A 25,959-nucleotide genomic window follows, 5' to 3' on the forward strand; every position below is an offset into this window, starting at 1 on the left:
GATTGGTTTTGAGAATCGCTGTTAGTGCAAAAACCAGTTATAGTGACTGTGCAACGGATAACTGGAAAACTGGTCATAAAATTCATCTGCCTGACCACACTCTTAACGTCGATATACTCGAACCTAGCAAACCATCTCAAGCATCTTTAACAACACACGACCCCCCTCAAATTACGAAGGAGCCAAAATCAACCACAAACCTTGGAAATAAGAGTTTAGAACATGTTCCCTATACGTCAGGTATAAATAGCAATCTAAATTGTAAACGGCCACTTGGTCGCACACATAGACCTGATAGCCTTCTTGGTCCGGCTCCCAATGTTAATACTATTCCTTTACCAAATGTTATATCCAATAATAGTGAGAAGACTTTTTTTGTACTTCCCCCGGCTTTTCTGCCGACAACAATACACATACTTCAAATGATGACAAAGTTGTTGAATCTATTTCCGATCGCAACACAACTCTCACCTTAGCCAATCCTACGAGTATTCATGTAAATACCGATTGTGATTTATACTCCAACCTGATTCACCATGGTAAATCTCAATTTCTTATTCTTTCGTTCAATTCCCGCTCTCTGCCCAATAAAATTACTCACCTCAAAACCCTTTTATTGCTTGTAAATCCAACTATTGTACTTATTACGGAAACATGGTGCAATTCATCTGTATCCGATCACTCCCTGCATATAGATAACTATGTTTTCTTTAGAACCGATAGATGTAATGGATCAGGGGGCGGTGCACTTATCTATGTCCGTTCGGATATTCAGGCCTGCAAATTTGAGGATAAATCCCTTAATGCTATAGATGACTCCACCTGGGTGACTGTAAACTGTGGATCTCAGAATTATCTACTGGTGGGATGCATACACAGACCACCACATGCAGACTCTAGGTTTGACAGATTACTAACAAACATCTTTTCCATTGCTTCACACCAACCGCATACTTTTAAAATCATCGGAGGTGATTTTAATCTGCCAAACATCACATGGGATTCGACTCCGGTTTCAGGCCGACATGACAAGTTAGTTGAAACGCTAGAACTTTATGGATGGGTCCAACAGGTCCGACAACCGACTAGAAGGAATAATATACTTGATTTACTATTTACAATCAACATAGATTCTATCTCAGTGCATATTGGTCAGGAGTTTTTTAAGAGTGATCACAGAGTAATATTGTGTATCATTCATTCTTTCGACGCCATACAATTGAATTCTAAAGCTGGAATGATGTACAAGAGTAGACATTTTGATCAACAAACCTGGAAACGGACTGAAAGTCTTATTCGTTGTCTGCCATGGGAAACTTATTTTACCACAAATAATATTGACATTGCGATCTCTGATCTATACCACAACTTGATACACTGCCTCGACTGCACTGCTCCAATTGTTAGCCATGTGGCTTATAACGCCAATAGGGGCCAGAATAATTTTAAAACTTTTAAAAGAAAACTGAGGAAATCAAAACACCGTTACCACAAGCATAATGACTTGTATACACTACAGAGTATACTTAAGTTAATTGACAAGAGTGCTTCATCTAAACGCAAGTATTTTATAAATATAGAAAATAAAGCCCTAGGTAATAAGAACCCAGAATTATCAATACTTCGGCTTTTCAAATCGCGTGTGAAGTCAAATTCTCTTGGCGTGACCAAATTCTTGATAGTTAACGGAAGAATTATTGATGACCCCGATATTATTTGCGAAGAATTCAGTCAGTATTTCTCGCAGTGCTATAACACTAGAACTGAAAGCTGTATCAATACATTTCCAATGCTGACGTGCAGACACCTGTCGAAAATTGATTTTGTACACTCCAACATCAAGCAGGCCATAACTGCCTTGAAAAAGTCCTATGACGGTGGACCTGACGGGATTCCCTCATCATTTGTGAAATATGGTAGTAGAGAATTCCCATTATTTTGTTTAAAACTTTTCAACCTATCTATGGAATATGGGGCCTATCCATCTGCATGGAAAACATCTCTTATCACTCTCAGATTCAAAACCGGATCACGCAGTGATATTGCTAACTACAGACCAATTAATTTGACATCCGTGCTGTCAAGAACTATGGAAAAAATAGTCCACAAACAGCTATTATCATTTTTGCTTTCGGCTAATCTGATCAGCCCATCGCAACACGAGTTTATGACCAAACGCTCCTGCTTCACATCGCATCTGGAATTTTTTGATCAAATTACCCAGAGAAGAGACGTTGGTCAGTCTGTGATAATTTTGTACTTCGACTTTAGTAAGGCCTTCGACAGCGTCCCACACAAGCTTCTTCTTCTAAAACTCTCTTCATATGGAATACAGAATCCCCTTTAATCTTGGCTCAAGTCATTTTTAGAAGAACGTAGCCAAATTGTCCGCTTTGGATCTTTCTACTCCAAACCTGTGAATGTAACCAATGGGGTTATACAAGGAAGTGTAATTGGTCCATTACTATTTCTCCTTTTTATCAATGACGTCTGTTCCCTCTTTCAATATGGTATTATTATTATCATTATTCACAAACACCTTATGGGTACATAAGTGCTGTGAAGAAACCATTTCGGGTTTCTTCAAAAATGCAATAATACACAATTTTCAATAATGTTAACATTACATATGCCATGTTTGAGAAAGGAAGGAAAAATAAAATATTAATAATAGAATAGTAATAATAAATCAGGTTCTGTGTAATTGGCAAGAATTTTGAATTGATTTTGAAGGAGGAAAGGAAGAAGCTAAAGAAATAGAAATAAAGGAGACGCGGAATACGTAAATATCTTAACGCAGAACGAGAACAAACAACTATGTATGTATAGCAAAACGAGTAATAAAAATAAAATAAAACAGAATAAATTGATAAGTAAATAACTTATTATTGCAGTAAGATATGACGTAAAATAAGTGTTTGTTCGTGCAGACATAGTTTTGGGTGATGCTATGAAAGTCTCAATTAAGTGTAAAAGATAATCAATCGTAATCAGATAACCTAATCTGCAGTAGGAGTGAGTAATGAGGTCTAATTTTCCAAACCACACTGTGTACTCTAAGCCTCAGAATTCTGGAATTGAATGGCCAGCTTTCCTCCGTACTTCGGAAAGATATCCAAGTCACATTCTAAACATTGACTTGTAGACTGAATGTAATTTTCAAGTTTGGATCTCACTAAAGTTATGTATTCTGTGGTGAACATATAGTTCCAAGCCTCTCATATATAGCTACACCTAAGTGAACATGAGTCTCGAAGTTGCGACTCCCTCTTACCACTCGATTCTCGCGAGACAGGAATGGGGATACAAACTTTTTCCCTTTATTGTGTTTAGTTCCATTGTTATCTTCAGTGTTCTTATGGAAATACTTCACTATACTGACAGGTGTTAACCACTATTTAGATAAGCTAGCCACGCCGTCTAAGTCAGCATCGACCGCATGTCTGTCCGCAAGCCCCGTCACTTCTTTCACAATATTGATGTAATCCATGTAAAATAGCATTGAGTACCTGAAAAGTGAGAGAGTGCATTAGGATAAAGTGAAAAACTAAAAAATCCATATTGAAACCTTGTGGTACACCACTAACAGCCGATTTCCGTGTGGAACACTTAGAATTCATTCTTACCTTTTGTTAACGACCTAACGTACCATTTTTGAGAGAGGCCCTGCAGTTCTTGTATTTTTAAACTTCAAAAAGAGTCTGCCACGAGGCACCTTATTGCTTGTTTGACTGAAGTAAACATGGACAACATCAAATGGCTTTCCGATATCAGATGACTACATCCATCTTTGCTGCTATAAGCAACACATGGGAATTCCTCGTTTGTAGTGTGGCTCATTATCTGACAAGTTATTGGCGCTTCTGATTATTCCTTTCGATGTATTAACAAAGGTGAGGCTGACGGCTTCGTAGTTTGATGAAGGTTGTCCTAACTCCGCATTCAACTAACAGCTGAATCTTTCCAATACACTGTTAACTACCTCTGTCTAGGTCAAATTATAAATGTCCTAGTGGACAGTCGACAGATGTCTTGAATTCCATATGTTCTCCAATTATAGGAATGCTATCCTCTATTTGTCGACACATACCTTCACATGAGTATCAGATCTCTCTTGTTTATCAATGGTACGACTGACTTACATAAAACACTCCGCCTTTTTCAAAGCTTCCACATTAAGTGTGATCTGAGTTGATCACTTTGTGTTGTATTTGAGGATCTAACTTTTTTTTTTGCATATGTTGTAGCCTACTACTGCAGTGACTGCTGCTACGCCAGATAACTTCACCTGCATTTATTGCGGTGTTTGGGATAGAGTTGTTAGGTTGCCCGCTTCGTCTAAATCATCTAGCTACATCCAAACTGTCCACTGAATCCCGCGTCTCTTTTGATATATAGCGTTGTCCATTATACAGTCGACCACCAGAAGAGGAAAGGGATAAAGTAAACAGCCTTGTATAATACCGGTTACCGGAAGTATATACCAGAGGATGTTCTGAATTAATCTCCAAACTGTAAACACAGAGTATTGGCTTAGACAAAGTCGGACGAATTGAGCTATTTTACTTGATAAAATTTTTCTATTTCCATGACATAAATTAACACTGTTAGTTCCCAAGAAACAGTGGTCTGTAGTGCCGCAATTTGGTCTGTACACGACCAACCCCCACGGAATCCTCATAGTTGATCTTGATGTTGGACGTCTACTGAATCTTTCATTCGGTTCGGCAACACTCTGTTGAAGACTTTTCCTTGTACTGTAGTAGTGTAATAGCTCTGTAGTTCTCACATTGACTCAGATCTCCTTTCTTTATTATCTTGATGAGGTTCCTTCTTTCTAGTTCATCGGCACTTGTTCTTCCTCCCAAATCTTTTTGAATAGAACATTGAGCATGTTTGCAGTTACTTCTATGCCTGACTTCAGTGCTTTGGCTGGCATATTGTCTGATCCTGCCACTCGTCCAATTTTCAGCTGTTTGACGGCCACGCAGATCTCTTCGATTCTTGGTGGGGTGACATCTATAGGAAGGTCTGTGTGTGTTATTTCGATATCCAGTAAGGTTCAGTGTGGCTGGTCCATTCAAGAGTTCTTCAAAGTGCTCTGTCTCCCTGTTCCTCTGTTCTTGAATCTTAGTGATTGGTTTGCCTTCTTTGTTATTTGCTTGGTCGTTCTAGTTTCCCATACTTTATTACCAGTTTATTCGTTATATTATATAGTTGTCTCAGATTTCCCTCTATTGCAGCTCTTTTAACTATCGCTGGTAGGTCTTCCACGTATCTCTGCTTGTCAGCTCTAATGCTCCTCTTTACTTGCTTGTTTGCTTCAGTGCATTAAGTTTGTGTCTTGACTTTCTCTGTTCTTGTTCGACCATTGTTAATTGCTGTCTTCTTGTCCCTCCTTTCTTGAATCCTGCTCAAGGTTGCAATTGAGGCCGATTCCTTATGATGATGCATATTGCGTCCCAGATAATTGTTACGTTTACTACATCTATATACCTACTGCCTGCCTCAGGGTACTGTTTTAAGCAACAGTAATCAATAATTCAGAGTAGATCGTAGAGCTGTATCCAGCATTCTTTCTTCTTCCAATGTTGGAGACTGTATTATTTTTTGTTTTTAATTTCCCTTTCTCACCGTATTTTTTAATCCCTTTATGGAGTCAATTTTTTTTAGATTTTCTCATTTTAATCTTTCCTTTCTCATATAATATGGAGAGTAGCAAATAAGATCGGTGTACATGTGTGATTATGTCTCACCGTATTTTGTGTGTCATTAAAGTGCCTAATTGATTACTTGTATTCTTATTATACTGATGGTGTGTTTATTGTCTCATGAAATTGAAATTGAATAATACACTGTTGAATCCTAATTGAAGTGAGCATAGTATTTCGTGAAGTAACTGTCATCTCATTAGATTTGTGTTAGGGCTGTGATACTGCCCGGGTACCCAGACTGAAGTAGGTGGTTTTCTTGGGGAGCCACACCCGTAGCCTTTGACCTAAAGGTCTGATTCACAAGGCAATGGAGCAACGTAAGGTGATGCAGTCCTATGGTACTCGGTAAACAATGATTGGTTCATACAGCATTTGTTCCCTCAGGGTACTGAAGTCCATGTGCACCATAGGTTTTGAATCAAGGTTTCCCGGCTCCCGTATGTGAACCCTCCGTTTCCACGGCATGCCAATCACTAACATCCATCGATGTCTTGTATCATTCGTTCCTGTTGATGTTTTGTCTAAATATCACTTTGTCTTGAGTGATGTCCATAGCGAGTGGCCTACCAAATGGCATCTCTTCTATGGCTTTTGAACAAATGCTATCTTGAAGTAATCACTCTTAGGTTCTGCTTTTTCCTCGTCGGCCTCTGTCATTCTTTATGTGCTCTCTTCTACACTCGGGCTGAAAATAGTAGATGGATTTTTGTTCTGAAACTGACCCATGTGAATGGCCGCTTTAGCTGCCAGATTTTTTGTGACGTTTTTAGAGGGTACAGCTAACAAGGGTTCGAAGTATACCCTAGCGATAGGAGGGCGAACACACATCAGTTTTTAATAGCCGTACAGGGTAGATTTGACGAGCTAACGTCTCCGTATTAGCAAGTGAACAACATTTCTTTTATGCTTGACACTCTCCACTCTACTATTTTCAGTATTCATTAAGACCATTCCTGGTCACTTTCATGAGAAAGGTGTTTCAGAAGACACTGTCGCAGTAGGCCTAAAACTGCCAGATTATAAGAGGTTCACGAGGGTTATGAAGACAAGACACTTCACTACATTGTTCCTTAAACACTCCCGAAACAATAGATGGTCGTCGATTTGGAAGAGGTTGTTATGATGACATAGCCTTGCTATCGGGTAGATAAACCATTGGATCAGACCATCAAACAGTCACAGCAAGCAAACACACTTGTGCTATATCACAGCTTCTGTCACCAGGCAAAGTCGTCGATTGTGACAAAGAGCATGAATATTTGATTACGATGCAGACCATTTTCCCTTTTTTATACATGACAGTCAAATAATGTAATGGTTGGCACCCATATGACTATCAAGAGCTAGGCAACATAATACTTGTGGGCTAGTGCTTCAGTACGTGCTTAAGGGATCTTTCGAAATTGCGGAGAAATACTGTTTCATGTGAACCTGATCTAGTGCAGTCCCGTCATAAAATTACGCTATTACCTTATGAAATAGGAAAAGGCCAACATTACTTTCTTCGGTTTATTTGAATTTTTTTTGAAGTATCAAGATTTAAATAAATCAACGAAAACAACCTAAGGACTCATGAGTGATACTGCTTACAGTTTCGATATTGTTTTTCTAAGTACTATTTTTTTAGTCCAGATCGAATAATTACTGTTCCTCTATTCAGGTTGTTGGTCCACTAGTTATAACTCTGTTACTGTATGATGTACTCCCTAATAGGTGTTATCAAATTTATCACCTTTTACTGATGACGTGAAACTCTGGAGAGAAGGATTAACCAAGAGTATATACCAGTACTTCAGGAGGATCTGACTCGGCTTAAAAGTTGGGTAGAAGACAATGGACTATCTTTCAACACTCTAAAGTGTAAAATAGTTCACCTGAGACATGTTGCGGACTACGTATGCAACTTAGGCAACTCTCTACTAAAAATGTCTCAAGTTGAAAATGATTTAGGATTGTTGGTACCCTATTATTTGAAGTCTTAATCTAACTACAGCAAAAATGCCTTTCGAGCAAACCTTGTACTAATACCACTGAAGCACATTTGGGCCTGTTCGAAGGCTAAACATTCCAAAACATTCTATTCGTCCCCCTTTAGAGGACAGAAACAGTATTTACTCCGTCACTCCAAAAGTATAGGGACACTCTGGAACTAATCCAACAACATGCCACGAAATTAGTTCGGGGGTTCAAATTAAATCTTTATGAAGAGAGCCTTCCATCTCTGAACCTTGTGGCGGACCGAAAATGTGTACTAACTCAAAAATAGCAATAAAGTTATTACGTCCAAAAATCAGTATAGTAATAAAAAATTATACGTTATGAACATAATTAAAAGTTATGGTACGTTACTTAAATCATCTGGCTGGTGCGTGTTCTGTTGCGTTTGATACCAGAATCCACAATTACAGATAATTGGTAATTCGAGTTAGGTTGATATGACTCCAGTAGTATTGCCAAACGTAGAATACTATGAGAATGTCACAACAGTCTATAAATATAGATGATAGTTAATTAATAATTCGGTTATCACATCCACAAGTATTGTAGAACTAGAGGCGTGTGTATAAGAGTGTATTTATTTATGAACAGTTAACCATGTCGTGCTATGTTGGATTCAAAAACGAAAGGAAGTGTTCAAAGTCATGCACTTAAACAACAAGTACAATCGTTTAGTGATAAATTTACAAGCTGTGGAAATTGACAAGATAAATGCAAAAGATATCAAAAGCTATTGACAAAATAAGTTTATTAATCCTATCTCCATAACCTTTACCCATTGAAGTAGAGACATCTAAGAGATAGCCCTCCGTTAGCTTACAGCATCTTTAACACTTCCAGACGCCCTTCCAAATACTTAAGCTAGGTTTCAACAAAAACCTTAGGGGTAACACCAATAATTTGGAGTAAACGCAGCAGAACAGACTGTAGACATACCTACTACTCCTTAACAGTAGTTAAATGCTGGAATTCTTTGTGGAATGAGATAATCTAAGCAACTTTCTAGTGGTCCTGTGAGAAAAAACTTGACATATTCTTAAGGACAAAGGACGATATCTTACTATGATTTACTAACTCTTTTCTTTTACCCCTTTTATCAATAACATATCTTGGTTCGTGCCTGAAAATCCACAACTACTAGATACGGAGGCTCGTTAAGCTAAAGCTTCTTCTATTCGTCCAGAACCATTTGAACTACCTAATCCTAAGGATATTGGGTATTGAATGACCTTGACTTAAATTTGAAGGAGTTTTTACTCGCAGTTGTTTCGTGAATCTCATCCCAACTAACCCTGAACACGTTAGGAGAATCATTATTGTCAACTGCTTTTAAGTAAGCCTATGAACTTATGACTGTTACGCTTCCGAACGGCTTTTTATTCAACTGATAATATCTATTTCATTTAATTCTTCTTGTCAGTGTGAAACAGACATCAAACTCAATTTCAATTATAAAAAAAATAACTTCCTCTTTATTGGTTCGTTACTCGAGCCATACGTTTGACTCAAATAGGGTGTCATTACAAGTATGTACACACACCTAAATAATATTCCACAAGCGCTTGTAGAAAATGATTAAAACGTGGGTGACCCATAACCAAAAAACATGTGCTACGCAAAACGCTTTTTAAGTCACGCTTTCAAAGTTTACTTCTAAAATTCATCTTTGGCCAGTTTGATAGTAGCCAAGTGGATGGATTGACTTCACACTAAAACTAAAGGCCTGTTATCGTAAATGTGATTGGTTAGACCATAAATTATAGTTTCTCCTGAAGCGCAAATAAAACTATACGCGACATTTATTGGAATGAATACGTTCATGTTACTGTTACCTAGGTGTGTAACCAAACAAAACGTTTATTTTGTCAACCACAACCAGAAAAGTGTATTTTATGGCGCAATTTCTAAAAAGTGACTTCATTAAGCAGGGTTGTGAATTGGTGTGGTTACTCTTAACCATTGTAGAATATTTGCCCATGTTTTCCTGGAGGAAGTGTGGATGAGTGCTGAGGTCAATCCAAATGAAACCCAATGTTGTGTATTTAAATCACTCCACCTACTGAGGTTTATTTATTCAGAAAGACGTACTACCACTTGTACAAAAAGTATGGCTCAGAGAAAATTGTATGACTATACCTGGTTACTGGTTAACATCAACTTATCCTTTACTGTGCACTAAATGTCCTGGAGTAGATAATGGTCAGATATCTGTAATGCCGTCTCAAATACTGTAGTAGATGATCTACAGCTTGATCTAAAGATTTTTTATCTCTATCTCTATAACTTGACGCATTGGATAGATCCCAGTCTCAACATACGGAACCACTTGTTTGGAGACTTGTTGTCAAATCTCAAAAACTTGTGCGTCTACTGTCTTTTTGGGTTGTATTTTACAACCAGAAAACACTAGATTGTTGTAAGGTTTAGTCTCCCATTGACGGAGAGCTAATGATCTTACCTGAGTTGCGGATAGCGTAAGTTAACAAACACCGGATATATATATATATATATATATATATATTACTATCGTGAGATTTTCGTACATAACAACCAACCATATGTAATACTTACAAGATAAGTGAAGCGGTCATTGTACTCAACCACCTCGCTAAAATGAATTGTTTGACTTTCTAACAATGGTCATTTGAATACATCACACAAGGCACTATTCATCCCTCACTTATGTAAGATTTGATACGCTTAAGGAATTAGGGCCTGTTAGAGCCTGAAATATTTGTTTCAGAAAGCTAGCCAACTACATAATTTGAGGACCGATTACGATTTATGCCCCTTAAATTAAATTCTACGACAGGTAAGTGTTAGTATCAAAATTACTAGAATTTGTAACTAGTATTGTTTGACCCAATAACCTGGAAACAAACTTTTTTTTTGTTTTGGACCCGTTGTAATAAACAAGAACTAATATGATGAAAAACAAATATATAATTAAGAAATAATACAGAAAAATCTACCATATTATATGATGCTAATTATAATATGATTTAATGATTAAAATGAATACTAGTTTACAGTGGTGACTTTCTGGCTAAGGAATTGACTGCGTTGGCGCCTTCGTGATGTTAGTCTGGCTGTAAAAGGTTGGATCTACGCGTCGTGAGAGCAGTTTTGCTCTATGCTTGTGAAACCTGGCCTCTCCGAGTATAGGATGTTAGACATCTCTCTGTGTTCGATCATCGTTGTCTCCGAAGGATTGCTGACATCCAGTGGCAACACCATGTTAGTAATCCAGAGGTTTGGCATCGTGTGTTCGGGCGCAGAGACGATAATTCAATTGGTGTCACCATCTTGAAACACCGACTTCGGTGGCTTGGACATGTCCTACGAATGTCGTCCCAGAGACTTCCACGTCGTGGATTATTTGCCGACTCTGGGACTGGTTGGAAAAAGCGGAGAGGTGGTCAGTGTTTGACATGTCGTGGTATGAAAAAAAAGCTGCAAATGGCTGACTTCTGTTGGTCCTTCACGACTCCCTGGCTGGGGTCCGAGAGATGGTGTAACACAGTGGCTAGTGACGTTATCAGATATGGCTCAGAATAGAAGGCAGTTGCTATTCTGCTGTAACCTTTATTTACTTTCTTCATAAACAGTGATCATAACCTCCTTAACTGAGAGAATTCTTCTGGTTGTACATTTCAGTCCGCCTTATCTTTTCATCCCTTCTCTTCCTACTTTCATTATTTTGTGTGGCGCATATGTATCTGGTGCCTTTTTGTACCAATATGTGTTTAAATAAATAAATAAAAATTACAAATGTCCGGATGACGGTTTCCATATACTTCTATGTTCAAAATATCGGAAAACTCTTTATATGGGACAAGAAGCTCCCATTATACTAAATTAAAATTGAGTCATCAATACCAAAGCTTTTGGGTTGTAAACGGTGAAAAACTTAATGCTTGGCATCCAAATATTTCACTTTTACGTGATAACGATTGCTTCTAACGCAGTCAAACTGTAAGAAATGATGATTGTCTGATGTTTCGAAACAGCGAGTGGATACTTTCCTCTACTTTACTTGTCACTTAAAAAATGTGGGAAGATGTATACAAATAGTTTAAAGTGGTTAGAAAGGAAAAGGGCTTCATGTAATGGGATTTCATTTCTAGTAGCAATTGATCAACGATGCCGCCAGGCCCCCAAATGCCTTGGTACGGCCGAGAGTGGGGAGAGTCCGCCCTCCCTCTCGAAACGCTCTCACATGACCACGCCTATATAGCCTCTGTCAGGGAAGTCCTACTCACTGCTTTCTCGTGGCATTACTGCTGTTTACGAAATTGAGAGGACGAAAAGCGAATGTCCGGCGCCTTAACCGGGTTGGTGGACACGGAAAGTCCACCTACGGGAGTTGGAAAACCCTCATTCCAAACCAATGGTGCACATGGACTCCAGTATCCTGAGGGGACAAATGGCGTATGAATCAATCGTTGGTCACCGGCTAACATGGGACTACATCTCTTCTCGATGCTCCACCTCCTTGTGGATCAGACCTTTAGGTCAAAGGCTCGGGGTGTGGCCCCCTAAGGAAACCACCTGCTTCAGTTTGGGCACCTGGGCAGTATCTCAGCCCCCACACAAATCAAATGGCATTTGTGTGGCGCATATGTATCTGGTGCCCCTTTGTACCAATATTTATGTGTTTAAATAAAATAAAAATAAACCAGGTAGGAACCGGCGAGACTATAATTTATGGGCAAACCGATTAGATGTAAAATAACAGGTCATGGATGTCGGCACAAAATTCATTCATCTAATTGGCCAAATAGCTTTTTGGCATTTTAGTTGATGTCAGTTTGTGATGAAAAGCCTAAATCTAATTCCTAACCATAAGCATCGATTTTAAATCATAATTCTAATTCTTAACTCTGCTTTATAACCCTCATTTAGTCCTAGTTAGTAGGTGGACATTCTCAAGGTCGCTTCAGCGTTGCTCAAAGGTCGTCCATAAATTATTGTCTCATCATATTTTTGATTTATTTGCTTTTCCTTCAGTCGATTGATCCTCACTGTACCATCTTAAGGCAACCTAAATTGGTACGTCTTCCTATAAATATGTGTCCTATCGGAAGTGAATTAAGAGGTTCAAAAACCAATGTTTGTAATGAGGGCCAAAAATTAGGATTGCGATCTGTAATAAAGTCCTGATTGCTGATTGCTAAGCAACAGTTTTGTTACGACAAAGTGACTCATTATTCATACAAATGTTTGGTATATAGATATTTTAATCAAATACGTTCTCAAAAATAGTCTTATTTTTCCAGCTTTTGTATTATACAGTGAACATTGTTGCCTCAAGAGGTGAAATTCAACAAAACATTCAAGTCGTAATTCTTGTACCACTGAAAGACGTAAATTTATAATCAGTTAGCAATAAAAGTCTAAGATTACCATTTAGCTGAGGGGTTAAAATGCACAGTACATCTACAAACAATCGGAAGCCCATACGTGTATGGGTCGATGGATGGTAATCGTATTTTATTTATTTTGAAATAGTGAAATATTTCCTTAAAGTTTCGACTTAGTCCATTTCGGACATGCCAATGCTCTTCGTCAGGCTAAATCACTCGGGGATCAGCTTATCGTTGGAATTCACTCTGACAGTGAGTTTGCATACTTTTATTTGTGTTAAAGTTAATTCTTAACTTTACCATTACTTTATTAGAAGAAATCACTAAACATAAGGGACCACCAGTTTTTCATGAAAAAGAACGTTATCGGCTAATCAGAGCTATGAAATGGGTCGATGAAGTAAGTAAAACCTATTGTTTGAGTGTTTTTCCATAAAAACCCGAATTAGAGTTAGTGATATTTATTTATTTATTTAAACACATAAATATTGGTACAAAGGGGCACCAGATACATATGCGCCACACAAATGCCATTTGATTTGTGTGGGGGCTGAGATACTGCCCAGGTGCCCAAACTGAAGCAGGTGGTTTCCTTAGGGGGCCACACCCCGAGCCTTTGACCTAAAGGTCTGATCCACAAGGAGGTGGAGCATCGAGAAGAGATGTAGTCCCATGTTAGCCGGTGACCAACGATTGATTCATACGCCATTTGTCCCCTCAGGATACTGGAGTCCATGTGCACCATTGGTTTGGAATGAGGGTTTTCCAACTCCCGTAGGTGGACTTTCCGTGTCCACCAACCCGGTTAAGGCGCCGGACATTCGCTTTTCGTCCTCTCAATTTCGTAAACAGCAGTAATGCCACGAGAAAGCAGTGAGTAGGACTTCCCTGACAGAGGCTATATAGGCGTGGTCATGTGAGAGCGTTTCGAGAGGGAGGGCGGACTCTCCCCACTCTCGGCCGTACCAAGACATTTTGAGGCTGAACATAAATGTATAAGTCCAAGTTATGAAACCTTGCGTTATCACAACCAAAAAATTGAGAAGCATAGGAAAGAAAATAATATCAACTGTTACGGAATGCAGAACATGAGAAATATGGTTTTGAAGAAATAAATGAGGTTCAGAAATGGAAACTATTTGATGATATTAAGATCAAGACTTAGAATCAGTTATAAAGTAAATAATTTTGCACCACTCTAACCGGTTATACACGTAATCTGTTTTCAACCATAGATTATTGATATTTCTTGGGTTCCAAATAAGAAGTCTGCGCCTAACAACATGGCTCAGCTCAACAGTCAGTCGTATTGATGTTGCGAAATCTAAATTTAATATACATAATAATGTCCTTGATCGTATAACCCACTTTTGGGTAATAAATGTGGATCTGTGGTTGTAGGTTTGGCATTTCGCAAATTTTATATTCCCCAGATTTCAATAATGAAATCAGAAAAAGTAGCTTAATAGTTTTTGTTATCAAATGACTCACGTTTAAATTCCACGAAAATCAGAAGTTTCCCTAGGGTCGGAGTCGAACTCGTGTTCTAGTTGTGAATGATATAAGCTCGAAAATTGTTCCCCCCACTATCGTAATCATAAAATAGGTAACAATTACGTACTTTGATCGGTTAAATCTGTCCATTATAAACTATGAGAGCTTTGTTCACATTATCATTCGGTAAATAATTTGTGTTCATAAAAAATGTACTTAGTAATATTCTTTCTACTCATCGCAAAACTGTCTTAGTTATTAATGCTTGAAGTTTCTATCTATGTAGATAAAAAGTAAACGAATATTGTACATTATTCATAACAGTTTACGTGCAGATTCATATACTAAACTCCGATGACTAACAATACTATTTAGTTAAATAGGACGACATATAAAGTGTTTATTTGGATAATGGAGGCTGAGTGAATAAATTAATAAGCCAGCCAACAGTAAGCAGAGTAAAACCTAGGACAAATTAATAAACTAGAACTCATACCAATCTGTGACTATGTCTTTTTGGACAATACTGTTGTACTGTTTTTCTGGCACATGATAGTACATTTAGCTACGCAAATCACTTTCTACTGCTTTGACCTGAAATTATAAACAGCATTTTGGAATATTCATATAGTACCACTTATTTTAAATTTAATGGGATTTAATTGATTGTCACAACATGCATAGATTCATTAAGATATGCTTATATTTATTACTAGTGATTTTCTGGAATTCATGCTTAGAGGACGATAAAATAAACTACCAAGTGTTTTTTTCTTTGAACATATTTCATCAAAATATGTTGCATATCATGAATGTCCACTTTATGAGCCCCTTCAGTTTTACATTAACCTTAATCACTCAAAAATTGTCTAGTTTTACACATGACAGTTCCAAGTACTTTTTGAGTACTTATTCAAATTTATTGTCTAGTCGATTTTAATGTAGCAAATTAAACTTGTTAATCAGCTGTCATTTAATCCTATTCCCTCATAGGTAGTAGAAGACGCACCATACTTTACCTATGTGAAAACGTTAGAAAAATATTCTTGTGATTTCTGTGTACATGGAGGTATGTCGTATTAGTTTAATGAGTTGTTTTAATTTTAAAAAAATGACAAAATTTATGCTCAAAAAGAAGTCATAATCAGTTGATAAAGGGATTGAGGAAACCCGACATTATGGGCGCTACTAGTCCGTAGTACCGTAATTTTTTCTATCATGAAGCTTGTTCTGAATATAATCCAGAAATTTCATGCTTGTACATTGTTTGATCATTGTCAGTGGTTTCTTCGGCGGTAAAGATTGTACAAGTTATTAGTGTCTTGAAATTTACCTTCTTGTTTGTTTTCATTTTTCAATAAGGCTATTCACTTTATCAGGCCTAAGCAGGTGCAGTGAGTCTTGAAAAGTTGATCCTAAGATTGCTAATTTGAGCAAACAGTCTGTAATATAGGGCTGTAGTTCACTGGCTGAAACAATCGGTTAACTACCGAAGCATTTGATTTTTAATTAATGAGCTGCGAGTTCGAGCTCTTTCCCACGATTTTCGAACGACATAGGCGGGTAGTAAAATTAGTTTTTACTATAGAATTGTGATTTAAAACCAAATACATGGAATTTTGCCTTATTGGTAAGTCTTACTAAACTTTTAAATTATGTAATCCAAAATTTATTCAACTAGAATAAATCTTTTTAATGTTTTTCTTAGATAGAACAAATTTATCCACTTACATTGCTCTGCTGTAAATTCCAAATTTAGATAAACTATGGTCGAGAATATCAAAGTGAACGGATTTCTTATATTTGCTCACCCATTTTTAGCTACTAAACTCAAAGTGTATACCTGTCAATCATAACAAAGAGTTATTTAGTATTTCTCGTTGGAAATTCCTCTGGTCAACATGACTGTCTAAACACGAGGTTTCTTTGGTTCTGTTGTTTGAGTCATTACTTATAAATAAATTGAAGAAGCATCAGTAACCAGAATAATGCCTAGTGAATCATTTTCCATTTTAAAAGAACATAGTGAAGAAAATTTTCTTTTCGACGAAATCATTTACTCATATTTATGGTTGTTTGGTAAATATCCAAGTCTATAGAAAGATAAAAACGATCTCATTATAAAGTAATTCGAGATTTCAAATATCAAAAGTGGGTTGCTTAATGGTCAAGAGATTGAATAGCCATGAAAATTTTGTAGAAGATAATAATAACTGATCACGGTTTAAAAAAGTATGAAATAATGATAAAAATAAAACAAAGTGAAAACATACGGGAGAAGTCAGTTAGGGTCAAGGAAGGATGAGAAGTTGGACGTATAGTTTTTGCAGGCAGAATTAAGGCTTGATTTGATTGATCGTCAACGCCTCAACAGTGGATAAGTTTTTAATTCACTAAGTTCTCTTTATTCTTATTCAATGACACTGCGTTATTTTAATTTTAAAGAATTGTCGAATTGTGCTTTAGAGATCATATTGCATTTGAGCTATTATATTTCTACTTAGTCTTGATTAGCCCACAACATTCATGAAACTTTCTAAGGAATTTTTGGTGTATTATAGAAATATTAAAGCTCAGTATTATCAATTATGAAACTGTTTATTGTTAACCATAAATACATCAATGTTATTATCTACAGACAAAATTAATATTGTTTTTCTCTGAAATTTCAGTGAATTGATTAAAAAAGATCCTTTTGTTTCATTTATGGTCATAATCAAATAATTAACCAAATAAATCTCACTTTTCTAGACTCCTTTCACCATGACTAAACCTGGCCTTCATGCGGCCTTTTTTCATTTAAACAATAATCTATGAATAATTTCATCGCTTTATCAATATAAGTGTTACATATTTTTCATTACTGTATGGTATATATTTTTTCTCCACTTATTAGTGCTTTATTTCCTAGTTCTGTGTTAATTGATATAATCCGTTTTGAAAGTATGTAGTGTATTAAAGACAAAGTTGTACCCTTAACTGTAGCGTCACATAAGACTACACAACCATTACAGGAAAGTGCTCGGATAGGACATTTACAGATAAAGTGAACCTTATACAGACTGTTATTAGATATTTAAAGTTTTTCAGTCACAAATATATGAACTGGCACTAATGTCCACTTGCCCAAGCTGATGCATTTCGCATCAGTGTGACAAAAGGAAAGGAAAAAGAATGGAAATAATGGTAGCAACACTGATATTAACGTTTAGATGTAGAGGATATAGTCAGAGAAAACTAATGGGATTTGAAAATAAAAAATACAGAATGATACTAAGCACAAGATATAGAGGAAGACAGAAAATGAATATATCTGTATCATTATCATTGGCTTCGAACCATATAGCCTAAGGTCTCCAACCGCATGTTACAACTAACTCTTAAATCCTATCTAGGAAGTTCGCTCTTCCCAATACCGCTTGGTCCACTCCCAGGGGAGTCCTACCCACTGCATGTGTTGTTTACAGAATTGAAAGGACTAAAAGAGAATGTCCAGCGCTTCGACCGGATTGGTAGGTACGGAGCATACATCTAGGGGATTTGGAAAATCCTGATCCCGAATCAATGGTGCACATGAGCCTCAGGATCCTGAGGGAGAAAATGGCGTATAGACCTGTCCTTGGTCACCAGCTACCATGGGACCGCATCTCTTAACGTTGTCACACTGCTTTGTGGATTGGATCTCTCTGCCAAAGCTTGGGGAGTGACCCTCTAAGTAAACCACTTGTTTTGGTTTTGGGCACCTAGTTAGTATCCTAGCCCGCACACAAATTAAATGATTTCCGTGACGCATATGTATCTTGGTGCCTCCTTGTACCAATGTTTATGTGTTCAAATAAGAAAAAATGGACCATAAATAAATAGACTTCATGTATTCCTTGGCAACATTTGCCGCACACACTCGATCTTGATTTCCTATATTTTCACAGTTAAAAAAATTCTAACTCACATCTACCTGTTCTTTGTAACTAGTGTATTATGTCATCTCTTCTAATGATTTTGAGTGGATTAATTTTTAACTCTGCTTGCCTCCAAAGTTTATGTTTAATCTGTATAATTGTAGATGATTTGGTGGTATCCAACGATGGTTCGGATCCCTATGCAGAAGTTAAAGCAAATAATCGATACAAGTGAGACTTATTACTAAAAGATTGTGCTACTCATTTTCTTAAAAAATTCTGTTATATGAAGAGTGCAGAATCGTTTACTCGATTTTCAGACACATCTAGTAGAAAGGATGATAACACTACCCAACTGCTCAAAGTGAAGCATATTAAAAAGATTCAAACCTCCCATCTTACCGTTAAAAGTCTAACACTCTTAGCTTAAGTCGTAACATCGTTCCCGTGAAAGTTCTGGACACCATCCAGATTGTCATCCATAGGGAATGATGTTCGAATTTGTAGTTATCATCACTATGTGATTGTAGAGGACAAATCAAGCATCGTATTTCTTATGTGATGCAAATATGATGTAAGTATCGATCTCTTCTGGTTGAGTATACACTATTTTCAAGTTACTAGTGAGATAATAGATTTTATTGTCATCCCTTGTATACTTGACCATAGTATTTGAATATTGTATGCAAATAAGAAAAAAGCTTCAAAGCACATGACATTTACGTTAAACCGTTGGTAGAATTCACAGAAAGTGGAGCGTTGTAATATAATTCGTTTTTGGTTATGAACAATGTTAATTCAAAACACTATAATCGTCACATCTCTAATATAACCACACTGTCTTGAGTGAATTTTATTCTGTATAATTCTATTCTAACCAACGTTTTCTTTCTCAGTATCATCATAAATGGTGATTTATATACTTTATTTCATTTTGTTATAATTAGAGAAGTTAAACGAACTGAGGGTATATCTACTACAGCTTTAGTTTCAAGGTTAGTAATTGTCTTATGTTTCTGCGTACATTTGTGTAAATCATTATTTGGGTGTTAAATAATGATGCGATTCCATGTATTCATAGGATTCGTTTACACATCGAGGTGATTCGCGTGTTTGTGTTCAAGATAAATGAATGCTTTATATCATTTAACTTTGTAACAGTGTTGAAGGATATTTTTATATTTTAAAAGGGATAAATTCACATAATTTCAAAATGGCTCATTTTTTAATGAATTAGTAAATAAAGTGATAAGACTGAGTTCCTAAATCGCAAACTAACATTAGGTGTTTTAGTACTGAATAATACTGTTTTGAATGTGTTGCTGGTGCAAATACTTAGCTGAAATGATTCAACGTAAGAAGAGAGAAGGTAAATACTGATCAAAACTATGTCCGAATTCATTAGTATTTATAGTTTACATTAATAGTCCGATTTCGAATAAATACAACTGAGTAACAATTAACACTTATTAGTTAGGAAACCACTGTATAAACGTGATTTACATACATCATAACATTCAGAATTCTACAACCGACATGTAAAACTGACTGGCTGATTGAGTCATATATTTACTCTTTTCTGAGAAGCTCTAAAATCATGGAATACAGTAAAGCACTGAGCAGCTGTTTCTTGCGTAGGTTGTAACTCGGAAATCAAAGTTCTGAGAAGCTTGAACTAGATTACCATGTGAACCATTATTTAATTCCAATCATTTAACTCAATTTATGTTCATTATTCCTGTTTTTCTACGCAAATATCTGTGCTTATATCATCAGTTTCTTTTAATTTTATCCACATATATCTGTTTATTATTATTATTGTCATTATTATTACTATTATTATTATGCATACAGAATGTTAAAACGTATACAACAATTGCAAGATCAAGGTACCTATGCATCGCAGTTTAGTTCAAGTACAGAGTATTCGATTCGCCGAACACAATCGTTAGATTCTATATTAAAAAGTAAAGATAAATTTATGCATCCTTGTAAGGTAAATGAATGTCTTATAAGTTTCTCTTGATTATTATGGGATTTTAATACTCCTACGTTTACAAACTGTTTTCAGCCATAGCTAAAAATAGAAAATAAATTACTGTAACTCAATAATTAAGTAAAAGGCTTTAACTTAAAGGGGGTACTGTGGTGTGTGCTACTTATGTCGACAGACGTAGGTAGTATGTAACACCAGTCGAAAATTGAATGGCTGGCAGCAGAAGGCTAAGAAAATCGAGTTGAAGAGAAAATAAGAGAAAATAGAAAGGAATTATGAACTGGAGAAAGCATACAGAGTGTGAAGGACAAATGATGGAAATTTCCAAATGAAGTATTTAGTGTATGGTTCTCATATTTTACCAAGATATTCTGTAATTTTGTATTAAGATACATTGGTTGTCCCCACCTTTGTTCTCGTTCATTACGGTACCACCCCTAGTTAATGCTGGAGCTAACGATTTATGAATGGAAGGAGTCATGGTAATTCTATTTCAAAAATTTTCTACCTCTGGTATTTAAATTATTTCTGAAGCCAAAGTTAACACGACAGTTGAATTATTTGTAAGATGGCCTTTACCCGGAAATGAGAAAACTATGAAAATTAATTAAGCTCAAAGTCAACTTTACTTTAGCTAAGGCACAGTAGCAGTGATGCAGATCTAATCAATATATTATTGTGAATAATTGTTAATTACTGTTCTGTTGTCGTATGCAACTTTTTAGAATAGATTTAAACAAACTATAATATTTTCAATTCGACCCTCTTCAGGACTTAGTGTAATATACAAAAGGATCACATAATGCCCTGGTACGGCCGAAAGTGGGGAGGGCCCGCCCCCTCTCTCGAAATGCTCTCACACGGCCACGCGTATACAGCCTCTGCCAGGAAGTCCTACTCACTGCCTTCTCGTGGCGGGTGTGTTGTACACGAAATTGAGAGGACGAAAAGCGAATGTCCGGCGCTTTAACCGGGTTGGTGAACACGGAAGATTCACACAGGAGAGTTGGAAAACCCTGATTCCAAACCAATGGTGCACATGGGCTGGCTCCAGTATCCTGATGGAACAAATGGCGTATGAATCAATCGTTGGTCACCGGCTACCATGGGACTACATCTCCTTGCGATGCTCCACTGCATTGTGGATCAGATCTTTAGGTCAAAGGCTCGGGGTGTGGCCCCCTAAGGAAACCACCTGTTTCGGTCTGGGCACCCGGGCAGTATCATAGCCCTCACACAAATAAATGAAATGACAGTTTTTTGTGTGGCGCATATATATCTGGTGCCCGTTTATACCAATGTTTATGTGTTCAAATAAAATAAATAAATAAAGTTAAAAGTATGATTTGGTAATAAAGTGGCTGGCATAGTCGTAAATAATAAACAGTATGATAGGAAATAGGTCAAAGCTTGTAAAAATAAACTTACTAAAATAATAATAATAATAAACTACTTAATACGAAATTTGTTTTAATAATCATCTTAAATATATAGATAATAACAAATAGATACGAATTGGATAAAGAAAAACAAATAAAAAAAATGGTGTCAAGAATCAGTAAAATTCATTATTATTAGGAATTTGAACTTTCCTATTAATTAAAAAAACAAAACATAATTTTTTCGACTGACTTTTCGCCGCTTAATTCTAATAGCCATCAGATCGGTAAAATTGTTTATTAAATCTCATCCGGCCATGGACTTGAAAGTGATGTTACAAATCTGTTTTAACTAAGTAGGCTAATGTTGTTGGCTCGAACCCCCAGATGTAGGTAGCGAGGTCGAACCTCATTAACAAGACTCGATGATACACAATAAATTACACAGAAGGTATAGCATATGTTGAAGGAATTTGAGAAACTTTCTTGTTGTTTTGATCGTATTTTCTCATTCTAGCGTATGTAGCGATTTTTCCGCCATCTCGGGAATTTTATCCTTGTCAATCTCCTTTTACTTCTCAGGCACCCCTCCTACGTTGTTTACAACGCGCTGATCCATGTTTTTGAAATTTTTGGAAATTTGCAAAACCGGATTTGTTGATTATTGAGAATTAACATGAGGGGACTTTGTCATAAAGAAAACTTTGCGTCTCAGTTAATAACATATGTTTAGTCATCTAAGCATTAATTTGTTCACATAACTTAATCAGCTCAGTAGTAGGTTGTAACTTCTGGTTTGAACACTGAATGTCATATGAATGTTTTTTTTTTGAATTGTCGGCTACTGTTGGGTAAGGGTAAAAGCAAAATCCAGGTTTACTATTTCCTACTGATCATTTTTAAATAATGTAACTGGTCTACCAATCGAAGGTTTATGCATTCGACTTCTATTTTTTGCCGTTTGTTTTAGGGCTAATGGTACTACTACCGAGTTGCCTAAACTGAAGCAGATAAAGTGGGGTTCGAAGTTGCAACTCAATAGTTAGAGACTGAGTGTTTTAATCACTAAGGTTTCGCTTGATATTCAAAATTGTATAGTACAAAGAAATACTTGAAATTATCGATACACATTTTTCCTTTAAAATTATCTTCTTTATTTTTCATTGTTTTATTTTGATTTCTAGACAAATGAAACATTATCACCCATATATCCCGGTCTAAATTCAAATTGTTCTAAAGATAATGATGTGGCAGATTCAATTAATGTTTCAATTTGGTCTACTGGTGGCATGACATATATGCCGAATATTTTACGTATAAGTCAATTTTGTTCTGGACAATTTCGTGAACCTAATAGTAATGACATTGTGGTATATGTACCGGGTACATTTGACCTATTCCGTATCCTTTACGTGTAATTGATATAATGGTGAAATTTAAATACTTCCTGTTTGCAATATTACGCTACTATGATACGATAATACGACTGGGTACCGAGATTATCCTACCACTTGCCTGGACACTCGATCGATGCGCTATATCCAGACTGGATCACATTACTACAGATACACGATTCACGATCAAATATAGAGAACTAGAGTTTATACTAGACAATACTTTATTCATCACAACTGCAAAACAGTTTACACTTAGCAAGTCCAGAGTATAAATTAGTAATAGGGGGGAAATCACATTAATTAGCGTCTGTTAGTCAATACTCAATTGCCAATCACACCTTACTTTTGATATCACTCATTAGCAACATAATTTTCCGAAGTATTATGCAATCGGATCAGGTGTTTTCAGATTCTCTCGTTTTTTAAATAGTGGCTGAATCTGCTACGAAAAGAAGTTGGGTCCTGGGATTAAATTTTTTAGCATTAGTTCCTTAATTACAGTGATAACTTATTATGTAATGAGCAGAACTGAGTAACCAGTTAAGTAATACGGCTATCTTAGAAGCCCCCTTTCTTAGTAAATGTCAGTGACAAAACGAATCTTATATACTGTCAAAAGTATTGTAATGCTACTTAGTTCTACGACATAATTTGACAATAGAAAGGGAAATGTCTAAATACGTTGTTTACTTCAGTGAATAAGTGACTGTTAAAACTTCGCCACAAGTGCAGAACATTGTCTTCTTGCTAACATTACGTATGAACCAAGCGGGTTAACTCCATATTCTTTTACTGCTTTGATATATCCCTTTTAAAAGTAGGAAAAATGTGTAATTTTTCAATTTTGAGTTTCAAAGGGCCGTATTCAGCGATTTAAAAAAGAAGTTTCAGAGGTACAGATTTCCTGAATGTAAACGTAGAATCTGCAGGTGCTAAAATGTTGCTCATGAAATAAACTCAATAACGACTGTTCTTATATGTCGTCTCAGTTTGTTGCATTGTACAACAACTTTTATTAATTATTCACTCATAGTTGAAAATGAACGAAATTAACAATTGTAGTCAAATACCATGTTTCTTTAACTACCATACCTTTTAATGTATAACTATAATGTGAAAAATAGACATTGGTCATTTATCATTCCTTGAGCAATGCTTAAAACTTGGGAATTATCTGGTGGTTGGATTATACTCGGATAAAGTGAGTACCGACTTAGTCACTTAAACAATTTTTCAGTCATAGAAATATTAACTGGTATCATGTGTATTTAACTTAGTTATACAATTGGTTGGCCTCAACCCACCAAGTCAGTAAATGGAACTCTACAACTTAATACACAATAGTATCCAAGGCTATGGCCCCATATGATGTATGAATTTGGTACAATATCCTGTTTCACAAACCAAGATGAGTAGAGCGTGATGTAAACATCGTATCGTTTATTGAAACATCGTTACTGAAACCTGTAATCCACCACTCCTGATAAGCTCAGTAATAACACCGATTGTAATATTGACTAAGAAGTGTTCTATTCTTTTAAGACAGTTGAGTCTCTTTTAAATTGCATATACAGACTGTTAATGAATACTGTGGTGTAGGCTACTTATGTTGACAGATATAAGTAGTATGTAGCACCAATCGGAAGTGGAATGCCAGTCAGCAGAAAATTAAGATTGAATTGAAGAGAACAGAAAGGGAAACAGAGAGGAATAGGAATAACAACCGAATTTGAGGAATGAAGAAGTATGTGAAGGGCAACTGAAGAAAGATGTGTAAATAATGTATTTATTGTATGATTTCCATATTTTAAGAAGACACTAATTTCACATTAATTAATGAATTGGTTTTCCCCGCAAAGTACTCGTTTACTACAATATCAAGGAATATCAAAACCATCTATAGAGTTTTCTGATAGTCATCTTTAATCTTTTAAACACAAAATTATCATAAATAATTAGTGGAGCATGAAAATGAAGGTCATAAAACAACCTATAATTCTTCACGTCTACTCACCATCTTATCAATCACACCATATCTTTAATGGGTCAACTTACTTTTTAATGTTACCATAATTGGTATTTTCACTGGTTAAACTGATCAGTGTTATTATTTTCATCATTTCCAGTGTTTAGAAGTCACTGTTTATAATTAGTCCATTCGTTTTCTATTATAAACTTTGTTTTTAATGAAAGTAATGCTTAAATTCTAAGCAAACCAAGAGCAACAAATTTTGCAGAAAAAATTGGATGTATTGTATACTCATTCTCATTAGTTCCAACACAGTCTGGCATCACAATGTGTAATGTCGTTTGAAACGAAGGTTTAAAATGTTTACTTGAAACGAAAATGGAAATTCTATTAAATGAAAGGGTAAAATAACCCATTTTGTCATTAAATAAAAATTAAAAGGATTCAGCGAAGAAAATTTTCTTTTCGACGAAATAACCGTACTAACTTTAAAACGAAGAAAATATTAAAAATACGAGGCTTAAACTTCAATATGCTTTAAAGTATTAATAATTAGTTATGAGACATCCGAAAATATTATGGTCAATCAGCCCCTTTAGAAAATTTCAGAAATGGACGTCTCTATGTTTTTTCATAAAATAATTGTCCAAACTCACGAGTCATTAATTTTAACATCTTTTTAAATGCTTTAAGGAGATCAAAGTCTTACGTAACCACATTATTATAAATTTTGATAGTTGAGATCAT

The 25,959-nt window shown here is 36.0% G+C and overlaps 1 protein-coding gene across 1 annotated transcript in view; it reads left to right on the plus strand.

Annotated features, from left to right (window-relative positions):
- Window positions 1-9,838: 9,838 nt before the first annotated feature.
- Smp_158130 (ethanolamine-phosphate cytidylyltransferase) overlaps window positions 9,839-25,959 on the plus strand; it is a gene marked incomplete at its 5' end in the record, with an annotated part of 29,012 nt that continues 12,891 nt past the window's right edge. Inside the window, 9 exons of the mRNA XM_018798132.1 lie at window positions 9,839-9,911; window positions 13,253-13,330; window positions 13,393-13,478; window positions 15,566-15,641; window positions 18,636-18,702; window positions 19,419-19,466; window positions 20,326-20,467; window positions 23,031-23,247; window positions 24,368-24,444. Of these exons, the coding sequence (XP_018653104.1) occupies window positions 9,839-9,911; window positions 13,253-13,330; window positions 13,393-13,478; window positions 15,566-15,641; window positions 18,636-18,702; window positions 19,419-19,466; window positions 20,326-20,467; window positions 23,031-23,247; window positions 24,368-24,444 (864 nt within the window). The remainder of the gene's footprint in view (window positions 9,912-13,252; window positions 13,331-13,392; window positions 13,479-15,565; window positions 15,642-18,635; window positions 18,703-19,418; window positions 19,467-20,325; window positions 20,468-23,030; window positions 23,248-24,367; window positions 24,445-25,959) is intronic.

The sequence above is a fragment of the Schistosoma mansoni genome, chromosome 6, assembly GCF_000237925.1.
Source record: "Schistosoma mansoni strain Puerto Rico chromosome 6, complete genome".
NCBI classification, from domain to species: domain Eukaryota; kingdom Metazoa; phylum Platyhelminthes; class Trematoda; order Strigeidida; family Schistosomatidae; genus Schistosoma; species Schistosoma mansoni.